Source organism: Perca fluviatilis, chromosome 2 (genome assembly GCF_010015445.1).
Source record: "Perca fluviatilis chromosome 2, GENO_Pfluv_1.0, whole genome shotgun sequence".
Taxonomy (NCBI): domain Eukaryota; kingdom Metazoa; phylum Chordata; class Actinopteri; order Perciformes; family Percidae; genus Perca; species Perca fluviatilis.
In genome coordinates this window covers 32502358-32514406 of record NC_053113.1, presented here as the reverse complement: position 1 = coordinate 32514406, position 12049 = coordinate 32502358, and the positions used below count along the sequence as shown (strand labels likewise).

Here is a 12049-nt window from a genome sequence, read left to right as displayed (position 1 = left end):
GAAACCACCTCAGGTACACCAAACCATGGGATCAGGTTGGAAAACTGGGACGACAACAAGTCTTACCTGAACAAACACAGAGACCCTGTCTTACAAAGGCCTTCATTTATTACAAATGTCTTATGTAAATCTCCTCTTTGAAAAACGCTTGAGGTCTGAATTTATGCATCTAACAAACACTAATACTCTTTTACATGTTATTGGTTGAACAGGCGCTGTCAGAGCGCACTTTCTGAACTGTGGCATGTATTTTACAGGAATCTAGCCTATATTTGCCAATACAAAGAACCATAGTCATTCTTAATCATAAAGGATACGTCTGCCTGGCTACAGAAACCCTTAGGGGGGTGATATTAAAATAAATAAAAGTAAAATTATCAAAAAGTGACTACTGCCACAAATAAGAAAATCTTCACGGGTTCCAGCTCTGGGAACTTGTGATGATATATTAGGAGCAGTGGACAGCTATTCATACAGCATCCGGGGAGCAACTTGGGGTTCAGTGTCTTGCTCAGGGACACTTTGACATGTGGCCAGAGGAGCCTGGGGACGGGGTTGTGGTTGAGGGGCAACCATTCTATCTCTGAGCCACATGCGTCTCCCTGCATTGAATATATCTAGCAAAATACTTATGTCAGGTAAATTCATTGATTTTAGGGCAAGTTCAAAAGATACATTTTAAAAACTATTTTTGCTCTCTGTTATAATGATACAAACGGAACGCTTATACACAGGTCTTAACCTGAACCTCAGATATTAATGAGAAACTGCGTCAGACACAAAATTTAGCATGTTCTTCATGATTTATGTGCCACAATATGTGAGCATTAATTGCAGATAAGGCATGAATGACGCCCAGCAGGTTTTACAGACCTCTATCTCCATCAACAACAATAGGAATGTAAATCTTCACTGTGGGACTGTGGGCTTGTCTCAGCCCTCCTCTGCTCCTCCCAGTCTGGTGTTTGGTTGTAGCTCTCAGCTTACTTTGATCTTCTCTTTTCTGCCCATACATGCTCTAGTCTGTTATCTGTGTTCAATGAATAGGCTATGGCCATGAATAAAGAAAAGGCTAGATTTCCTGGCAGGGAAATTGTTTCCCAATATCTATTCTTATATTTCCATCAAACTGCAGCAAGACAAAATAAGAAAATTTTCAGGGAATTTACAAATAGGGGATTTACAAATTACAGCTCAGATCATTCCTCAAAACAATTGGAGCACTAGCCTATATATTATTTCCTGTTGTAGGCTACAATACTTTATTCTGTCGGATACATTAATGTAATGTGCAAATATCAAATATGTAGGCTATAATAGATCGTTAGCTTCCAAACATTAGGAAAAATGCCTAACTGAATTTGTCATGTTTAAAATATTCCTGATAAAAAAAAAAGGTTGTTCGCCATAGTTTAGACTGGAGGTCTGATAGCGCCGCTGTGTGGTTGTTTCTACGGTCGCAGTTTAGCATTTAGTCCTGTCCAGAGTGATAGAGAAAGAAATATCTCTATGGCTCTGGTCCTGTCTGATGGTTGGTTTTACATCGTGTCAATCTACCGTTAAGTATGCGGTACCGCAGCCACTCCGCTATTGGTTGGTTTTGTTTTGCTCCCTAATGTGATTGGTGTTTTCCAGTCTGCGTGGGCACGGATAGAACGTTCCAGAGCGAGCTGGGCTTGCGTAGCTGGTGAGGTGCGTAGTGCGATGTAATAATGTGCACAAGCACAACACACACCATCTCCATTTATAGCGTAGTGGTGATAGGTTACATCGCGACACAACGACACACATGCAGTGCTGGGGAAACGAAGTCTTCTGAAAGCCTTGAAAGGGGTTCACTGTTTCTAAACATTTGATATAGTAAAATCGGCGGCATCTGCTGGCCACCATTGGTAATGCGTTGTATGGAATGGATGGATTTAATTTGACCATGATTTAACAGCTAGGCTAATCAGAGTAGCCTACATGTGGTTTTACTGCTTTCAGTGTTGTTATGTTGATCAATAAAGCTTAACATCTTGCATTAAATATCCGTGACCTAACTGGTTGTCGGGGTAGTCAGGTGAGTTTTTGCGTGGGGCCATGGGCAGTGGTGAAATTAAGTAGGCTACATTACTCAAGTACTGTAAGTAACCTAAAAATTTAAGTTTAATTTAATTTAATTTAATTTAATTGTACTTTCCTTGAGTCTTTTCTTTTCATGCCACCTTCTACTTTCACTCCACTACATTTCAGAGATAAACATTGTACTTTTTACTCCACTACATTAATATCTGACAGCTTTAGTTAACCTACTTAACAAATTAAGATTTTTGCACACAAAACACATTTAGTTGATAAAATACGACGTTTTATTATAAATTAAACTACCCAACAATCTAAAGGCCTTATAACATTTTCAATGCAGGACTTTTACTTGTAACAGCGTGTGGTATTTTACTTGATCTAAGTAAAGGATCTGAATAGCCTTACTTCAAATGAGAGAACAGACAGGTTAGAAAAATAATTTGTTGAAGTCAATTTCATTCAAATCACAGGGAAAAGCACGTGGAGAAAATGAATGCAACAGTGGCAAGCGTTGCGATAACGCAATACAATAGAGAAATGTACACTCAGTCAAAGAAAAGGTGAAACGGAAAGAACAAAGAAGGCTGAGAATAGGCCACAACCTAAACCGCACACCTCACCGTTATAAAAAGGAAACCCATAGTCTTTGTTTTACTCTGTTGGTTCGGTAGATTTCACTTAATCGTGTGGTGATGTGTTTAATGGTAATCCTATGATAGATTAGAGACGTTTCTGATCAGAGGTTAATCTACCAGAAACTGTAGGCTAGATCGAGCTGCTTAGTTGCAGGAAAATCAGAGAGAAAGGACATGTTGGAAGAAATGAAACGATTTGGGAAAACAGGAGCAGGAGTAAAAAACATACTGTATTGGTCAGCTTCCTACTGAGAGCAGAGGGCTGATGAGGAAAATCAAAATCTGACATAGCCTACTGGACACTGTAGGAGTTGATTTACTCCAGAAGATGGCAGTAGTGCAACATTAAGGATGCAAACTGTCGTTAAAACCCAAAGAAGAAGAAGAAAAAAAAGAGGCGAGGCATCCAAACGTCAGTTGCTGCGATACTTGTGTAGTGGAAGCTGGCAACCGTGTCGAGTAACGTTAATCTGCTTCAGACGTAACATCACTAGGAAATACACGTATTTGTAAGTAACTATTGCAACCTTGCCGTATAGACGAGGGTGTTTAGTGTATCCAACTTGATTTTGCTGTTGCTAGTCAACCAAACAGTTAGCGTTGACGCAGTCTGTGGCTAACGTTAGCTCATCTAAACTAACATAACGCTAGCTAAAATACGAACATGTGGAATGAAACTTAAATGATCACAGGCGATACAGTGTGTAAACATGAGAGAAAATATGCTAATTTACCAAAGTTACATAACTATTATTATTTAGATTTAACAGAACAATGTGTTATTCGTTATGCGTTATTCCTCCTTATGTACCGTTAGGCATTGATAACTTAACATTAGCTAGCCCTGAAAACTGCCTCAAACTGCGTTTACTTAGCTACTGCCATGTATTCGTATTTGGAACGATGCCATAGGACACCAATGGTCTATTTATAATATTTTTGTTTAACTGTTAGAGGTTGTATCGGCTAATATGTCACATTGTTTGTCCAGTTGTTTTCACTATTCGACAATCCAACCATCATCATGGACGGCGGAGTGATCGTAGTTACCAATCCCACTGTGAATGTGCGCCTAACCAGCACCATCTCCTCCTTTGAGGTGCAGCGCAGGTTCGATAGAGGGATTACTATAGCAGTACTGAAGGTGAGACTCAGTTTATCATAACGTACATTATACAGTATACACTTCAAAAGTGGGTCAGTGACATATATACCAGAAAAAAAGTGTTTTTTCAAAAATTTCAAATAACAGGCATAAAAATGGTTGACTTTTGTTCTATTAACTCTCATCTTTATAGAAACATATTTTGTTTTTAGATTTTCAATTTGAATCCGAATTTATGTGACAATTTGTTGTATTAGTCCGTAAAATCGTCATATGGTGTGACATGAAAATAATTGTATATAAATTGAAAATGGATTGTACCTTTCTTAAGTTACTCACTTTATCAAAGTAATTTATCATAACTAAACTGTGATCCATTTTAGTTTTGTGAAAATTAATTAAATTTGTGTATTATTTTCTAAAACATTGCTCAACGTGAGACCTATGCCATTGGTCTTTTAACATATTTTCTATTTATTGTGACAACCCTTGCTATAAAATTATAAAAATATTTGTGACTCTTGCTGATACTATTTTCTATGTATTCCATGAACATTTTCAGGTTTCAGGATAAAGGTATGTTATTTTCACAATTTGGAATGTCACACCAAATTATATAGTGTCACACCATATGATAATGTCGCCATGTGTCAATGCAAACCATGTATTATCCTACTTATTGGTGAGTACTGATCACTCATATGGCAGGAAATATTTAACCACTCTTTAATGCTGGAAGGTAAAATTCAAATTTTATTGATTTATTTGATATTTAACAATAAAACAAAACATTTTTTAATATCGTACGAACCATATGAATATGTTTGTGTATCAAATTTCATTTCATTTCAATTCAAAACTGGTCTGCAATATGTATTAATATAAGTAAAACAAAATTTTTTATATCATATGAACCGTGAACATACAGGGTAGCTGAGTGGATCCATAAATAAATCAATTCATATAGATTTCATTGTACATAAGCCAGTCAAATTTGGAGAGAGTAGCAAACTGACTGCCTTACTGAGGTTGTGATATGCCACAAACAACTTCCTGATCTTGATAATAAATGCAGTCTCTTGCCCCTCCATACTTATGTCAACAATTTGTCCCACATATGGTTTTCCCTCATACTTAAGACAAACTGTCCTTCTGTGTATCCTTCATCTGAAATGGTGGCTGAATCCTCACCTTGGGCCTCTCCAATTGATGCACTTGATTAGGCACATGCATACAGCACCTGAGTAGAAGAGCTTCAAAAGGAGAGATTTATATGTCAGTGACACGATTGTCTGCAGTGATTGCAATAACTAGCTTCTACTCCATCAAATTGGGTTTGCGCAATTTACAAATATGTAGGGTTTATACTGACTGGGCTTGGGGCTCTCTAGTGGGTAAGCTGGATGTTTCTGTGTAGGGGGTCTGCTGTGTCTGTCTGATAAACTAGAAATCTGTACACCGAATAAAACTAAACTAAACACAATTGACTGTGGATAATTACAGCTGTTAGCTTTTGTGATGATGGACCCAAATACATGTTTAAAAAGGACAAAACATACATTGGACTTTGTTATTTATTGTTATATCTGCAGGAAATTACAATTCATATCATATGGTGTGACAATCAAATCATATGGCGTGACAGGCAGACATGTCACACCATATGATGAAGTGTCACACCATATGTTTTCAGCACTTAGCACAACCTTGAGTCTTGTAGCTACACATAAGCATACTAAAAACATGCTAGCTATAACAAAGCAGAATAGATTTACATGTAATTATGACAAAATAATAAAATGTCTTTTGCATTTTTATGAAAAATGTGTCACACCAAAAGACATCTGGAAGTGGGACTTTTGTCAGAGTGCCAACAAGATCTGATTTATTGTAAATATAAAAATGATAACTCACCTCAGGTTGTACAGTAGAAATACACTGATAGTACTGTACAACCTTGCTGAAGAAGGTCCTCTCCTTTCCAAGGGTGTCAAAACAGTTGCCCGTTCAAATATCCCAAAATAGTGTCACACCATATGATTTTGATTTCTGTGACAAAATCTTTTTGATTAGAACTGATTCAAAACATTATGCTTGTAATTTGAAAAGAGTAGGCTCACAAGGAGACATCTGTATTAATTTTCTGTATTTTTTTGAGAATTTTGGCATTTATTTTTCTTAGTTTTATTCAAGTTCTCACTTTGAGAAACAAGTGCCGGACAGTCACACCATATGAGTTTTGTTATGTTTGGTTGAAAAAATGAGTGATGATCTGTTTTAATGTTGAGTATGTTCACATAAAGCATAATGTTCTGCACAATATTGAGAAGGTTTTTGGCAAATATATTTTTTATTCATACATGTTTGACAATGAAGACAGCAAAACTGCCATGTCACGTCATCCACTAATTGTCTACTGTTGCACAGTCTGTTGGGGTTGTTCCTAGACCTGATCTACACAATAAACTTTATATTGACATTATAGTTTAATTTATGTCATATCAGGTAATTTAGGGGGTCCGGGGAGAGAAGGTTTTGGGATTATAATACACAAATTAAGACGTTTGGAGCATTTTAAGATTATAATACGACGAGAAAACAACATTAGGTTTTGGTAAACATGATCAATATACTGTATAACACTGTGTCATGAGGTTGTAATTCATATCCATATTAAATATTGTGGCAGTAAAAAAGAAGTGGCTATAGCCCAATAGCCAAGCCCTAAACACTCCCCTGGCATTACATGTACTATTTTGTTTGTATTGTCATTAGGGAAAATTGGAGATGATTCTGGGCGCATCTCCCTCCTGCATGGACCTGGAGTTGTTCAGTGTCTCTGATAAGTTCATGCAGAAAATGGACGACAATGAAGCTTTGCTGGGTTCCTATCCTGTGGATGATGACTGCAGAATACATGTATGTAGCTGCTCTCTTTGGAAGCTCTTAAGTATAGTAGCCCAGATGTCTGTCATATTGTAATAACATACAGGTAGAAACAGGTTTTCAGATTGGTCTTTGTTCCAAATACGATTTACGAAGTTTGGAAATAAACATTTGCAAACGGGTTTTAAAATTATAACCCTGTTATGTAGGTAGTGGTTAATGGTTATTAAAATAATTATCCTTTTCACTTGGTTGTACTAATGAGTACTTAAATTCACCAACAAGTGTGAGTTTCTAAAACAGCTTAACATTGCATTACTATTCAATGATAATGTAATGTTGACAAAAATAAAAGACAATGAAACTGTCATAGTTCACTTGCTTGTGTGAAGCTTAAGTAATATGCAGTTATATCTGAGTCTCATCCTGAATTACAGGTTACTGATAGAAGTGGTCAGATGAGCGAGTTCACGGATGTTTCCAAAGTGGAGAAGTTTCAACTCGCAGATGAAGACTATGATAAGAGAACAGGTATGCTATGGGTCTAACATAGCCAAGCTTCTTTCAATATATTGCCCCAATTTCATGACCTAATCTGGCTTTTGCAGCAGAAAAGCATAACATTTTACTGTAGCTACACAATTAATACATTTTATCAATCAGGTGATCTAGGTAATTGGTAAAGAAATCAATAATGAAAATTGATTGTTAGTTGCAGTCTTAGAAAAAAAAGAAGAAAATACACCCATCATTCGGCACCTGAGCAATTATTATTTAGAATAATTTATTTGTATGCTAACCAGTGACAAATCTTATTTGATTTACGATGTTCTGCAGCATTCACACGTCTGTTTTGAAGTATCCTGTGTTTGGAACAATCCAACTGTCTTTCCTTCAGATTCAGCGAGGTCATTCAAGAAGAAACAACGTCTGGGTCAATTCAATGAGGAAGAAATGGCCAAGAAGAAAGCTGAGATTGCTGCTCGGGAGGAGAAACATAAGGCTGCTGCTAATGCCATTTCTGTTGGTAGCAGATGTAAAGTGCAGGTCACTGGGCAACCCACGAAGCTTGCCACAGTCATGTATGTTGGTAAGTGTGGATATGCTTAGTAGGGCTGTCCTCGAATAAAGAAATTCTTAGTCTGCAAAACCCCGGCCCTTTCTGTGAACACGCTCATTAATCATTATTCCATCAACATATTTTTATGCGCATTTTTAAGTATCTCATTAGAAAATGTTGATGGAAACGGCAAAATTTGAAAAAAAGAGTTAGTGCACAAAATGGGAGATAGAAACAGCTTTGCAGAATAAATTGTGACGTAGCGAACACGTAACTATAGTCCCGGTATCCATCGGATTGGGGAAGGATCGGGATATGGGTCCCATCCAGTGTGCGTGCACTTATAGCACAAGGTGCGTAGTGGAGTTGCCTGTGCCTCAGCCACGTCGGTTAAATTGATGAATTGGTTCCAAAGCTTCAAATCGTATGGCCCTGCACACCGTGTATACACAGCGGTGAACGGAACCAAATGCCTCTGCCACAACCCTGTTCTGCACAGGTGGCTAACTTGTACAATGCTCCCTCTCTCCATTTAGCCAAAGAATTTCGCTTCTAAACTCTTTGATTTAGCAAGCCGGTTTGCAATCTACAACCATGCGTAACATCAACTTGTGACCAACCTACGCTTTGGGGTGGCAGTAGCTCAGTCAGTAGGGAGTTGGTTTGGGAACCGGAGGGTTGCTGGTTCAAGTCCAAAGTATCGTGGTGGACTGGTAGCTGAAAAGGTGCCAGTTCACCTCCTGGGCACTGCCAAGGTGCTCTTGAGCAAGGTACCAAACCGCCAACTGCTCGGGGCGCCTTTCCATGGGCAGCTCCCTCCCTCTGACTCTCCGTTAGTGCATGTATAGGTACTGAGCATGTGTGTGTAATTCAGGCCTGTGTGTAATGTGTATAATAAGAACATTAGAGTGAAAACATTGTAATTTCCCTTGTGGGAATAATAAAGTATAAATTATTATTATTATTATTATTATTAGTTTATTCGCTCTAAACCAGTTGATGGAAAAGCTTCTAATTTGCATTTTCTTTTTTTCTTCTTTTTTGTGAAGCCAGATAACGAAAAGATATCCTAGTTATGTTGAACTCGCTTCGTAGCACAGGACACTGGTGTAAAGAACAATGTTGTTACGTTTTTTTTGCAGGTACAGCAGATTTCAAGCCAGGCTACTGGGTGGGTGTGAAGTACGATGAGCCCCTGGGAAAGCATGATGGAATGTAAGAGCACTATGATTCTTTTTAATAGCTATGCACAATGTTGATCATAATTTTGATTTTGCATTTGACCCTTCCTTTTATTCAATTGTGTTCCCACAGTGTTGACGGGAAAAAATACTTTGAATGTGAGAACAAATACGGTGGATTTGTGAAGCCCCTGAGTGTGACTGTTGGAGACTTTCCTGAGGAGGATTACGGTTTAGATGAGATGTAGGACTGTAATAGGACAATGTGGGGTACAGTTTTTCTGCCCTGAAATTTGAGCGTCAACCGTATCCATTCACCAACCAGAGATGAAGGAAAGTCAATGTCACTGTAATAAATGAAATTTCTGTTTTGTGCTTCTCTGGAGGGCATGATCCAAAGAGCTGTGTCTAAAGGTCTTTTAGGTTCAAGTTCTCTCTCACTAACATTGGCACAACCTGATAGAGGTGAATGTCAGGTAGGAAATCTCTTGCTGCGCTGGATAAGATGATAGTACAGAATAATCACACCAATAAGGTTAGATAAAGGAGGGGGTTTTGTTGCATGTAAGGCAGCATAATAAAGGTTAGTATGTGGTCCTTCACGTCATGCCCCTCTGTTCAATTTAGCTTGCTTTAGTAGTACTTGTTGCTGCCAAGCCCTCTCAACATGGGAGTCTAAATCTCTAAATCTAAAAGTCTGCATTGACAGTTTTAGATAACATTTCTCTCATTTAGTTTGTATCAGTTTGTACCAAGATGATTGTATATAACTGTTTAAGTTAACTGTAGTATGAGCATTTTTTGAAGACTGTACATAGCTGAGATAGTGGTCAAAGAAAAAAAAAACTTCTAAAATACTTTGACACTGAATTAAAAAGCAGCATTGTACCGTGTATTCCAGACTAACATGACGTGACATGCATATCTTCATTTAAGGTAAGCTGGAGAAATGCTTTCCAATCATTGATTAAAATCAGTGGTTGATAGTCAAACACATTCCACCATATTTCACTCAGGATTGACAGTTAAGAAATTCACTGTTGATGAGGAAAGAACAACAGTAGCCTGAACAGTCCATAGTGCAACAAAGCTGTTTAGAGCAACATATGTGTACACTATCTGGAATATGAGTGAAAGTATGCAAGGGTATATATTTCCTCTCTAAACAACTTTAAATTCCTTAAATTTCAATTTGTGTGTATGTAAAACCCCATTTTTAGGTTTTACAAGTGGTTATAAGGAATTCCCTTTTATTTTTCTGTGACTGAATTCCTCTTAAATTGTGTGCACTTGAATAACATAATATTTTAATTCGAACCTAAAGTTAAAGACTGCAGTTCTATATAAGCATGACACATTTCTATCGATTTATCCTATACTATAGCATTACAGTCATTTATGGGAGATGTTAAATTCTGAAACATATCTGTTTATGTTTCCCATCTGTAGCACAATGTACTTACAATATTTGATTAGATACCAGGTTGGCCATCGTAATATTTGAAAACGCAAGGAACAGCAAAAAATATAAAATGTTCACTCTCCAGTTAACTGCCTCTCTCCATTATAATCAACACAACAACACAAATGAATAATCTGCCTTATTTGTGCTTTGGTTTATATTACTGGTCCAATACTGTTAACCTGTATTTTTTTTTCCATCAACTAAAGTTTACAGAAGAAATGTAAATTAATTATTTTTGTGGTTTCTTTTCATTACCACACATACAAAAATGTAGTGTTCTCTTTTCCTTTTTTTAAAAACTCTGTTCATCTAAGGTGCTGGTGTTACTATGTGGTGAAGGATAATGCATAATAATAAAAATGATTTGCCAATACAGCAGCGTATCAGATTGAGTTGATTTGTCATGTACATGTAATGTGACACTAGAGCTGCAAAGACAAATCGATTAGTTGTCAACTATTTTTGATAATTGGTTTGAATCATTTTCTAAGAAAAAAAAGTAAAAATTCTCTGATTCCAGTTTTTAAATGTGTATATTTTCTAGTTACTTCACTCCTCTATGACAGTAAACTGAATATCATTGAGTTGTGGACAAAACAAGGACGTCATCTTGGGCTTTTGGAAAACACTGACATTTTGCACAATTATACAATAGTAATAATAATTAATCGAGAAAATGATCAACAGATTAATCGACAATGAAAATGACAGACCTTTTGCTCTCGGCCTGAAACTAACACTATAAAAAAATACATGTTTTTTTAAACATGTATTTTGTGTTTTACAGATTGTCATGACCTCTGAAGCAAATGTGTGTTTTGTGATCTATAAAACTGCCTTGACTAATGAATCATTATGCCGTCAATGTTTAGTGCAAGCATGCAAAACATCTTGAAGGGAAAAAAATCCTTATTTCTTTCTAAGAAATCAATGAGAACAAGTTTGAATGCCTTCTTTGAAAAAACAACAAAAAAACAGTGCCTGGACACATTGCATTCAAGACAACCGTACAGGGGGCTGTTAGTGAATACATACAGTATGCAGAATATTCATTCAAAAGTATCATCAGCAAAGTATAATTCAAATATCAAAAGTTAAACTACTCATGCAGAATGGCCCTTTTCGGAGTGTGATCTTGATAGATTAATATTACTGATAAATGAACATAGGCAGCATTTAATGTTGTAATTTGTTGATGTAGAGCTGAGGTTGAGGTTATACGTACGTACGTTATATGCAGTATTAGCCTCTGAAAAGCAGCATATTTGCATTTTCCCCCCAGCAGCATCAAATAAAAATACTTTATTTTATTAAGTTGCACATCCGAAGGTGCATGACCAATCACAGTGTTTAATTCGATTTCATCAGCCCTGTCACAAAAAACATCTTACAATATTCATCAGCAGTACAAGCTCTTACAGTTTTAATAGCTTTTTGTTTAGAGGAGTGTGAATTAATTTAATTTATTGTTTGAACTCATTGCTAAAGGCAATAAAGCATTGTTTCTTCCCTGTGAATTTACATTTATAGATATGGAATTTGGCTGTAATAATATTAATCAATAACAGCTTGCACTGTGTTAAGAGTTTTTATAGATCTTTATCCCTCCCTAAACGTTGACATTCATTTACAATATTTTTAAATTTAATT

At 36.7% G+C, this 12049-nt stretch overlaps 1 protein-coding gene across 1 annotated transcript; it reads left to right on the top strand.

Moving 5' to 3' along the window:
* The first annotated feature begins 3061 nt into the window (after positions 1 to 3061).
* tbcb (tubulin folding cofactor B) lies at positions 3062 to 10774 on the top strand. The gene is made up of 7 exons (XM_039780661.1): positions 3062 to 3211; positions 3694 to 3846; positions 6583 to 6726; positions 7131 to 7224; positions 7592 to 7783; positions 8896 to 8968; positions 9068 to 10774. Exons 2-7 carry the CDS (start codon positions 3727 to 3729, stop codon positions 9180 to 9182), a joined length of 738 nt encoding a protein of 245 aa, XP_039636595.1. The 5' UTR covers positions 3062 to 3211; positions 3694 to 3726; the 3' UTR covers positions 9183 to 10774.
* Positions 10775 to 12049: the final 1275 nt, after the last annotated feature.

What these genes read in the sequence shown, in the direction of transcription:
- tbcb (XM_039780661.1), top strand. Translation starts at nt 3,727, where the DNA reads ATGGACGGCGGAGTGATCGTAGTTACCAATCCCACTGTGAATGTGCGC. An exon ending in TTACTATAGCAGTACTGAAG is followed by an intron (nt 3,847 to 6,582) that starts GTGAGACTCAGT and finishes TATTGTCATTAG; the next exon opens with GGAAAATTGGAGATGATTCT. An exon ending in AGACTATGATAAGAGAACAG is followed by an intron (nt 7,225 to 7,591) that starts GTATGCTATGGG and finishes TCTTTCCTTCAG; the next exon opens with ATTCAGCGAGGTCATTCAAG.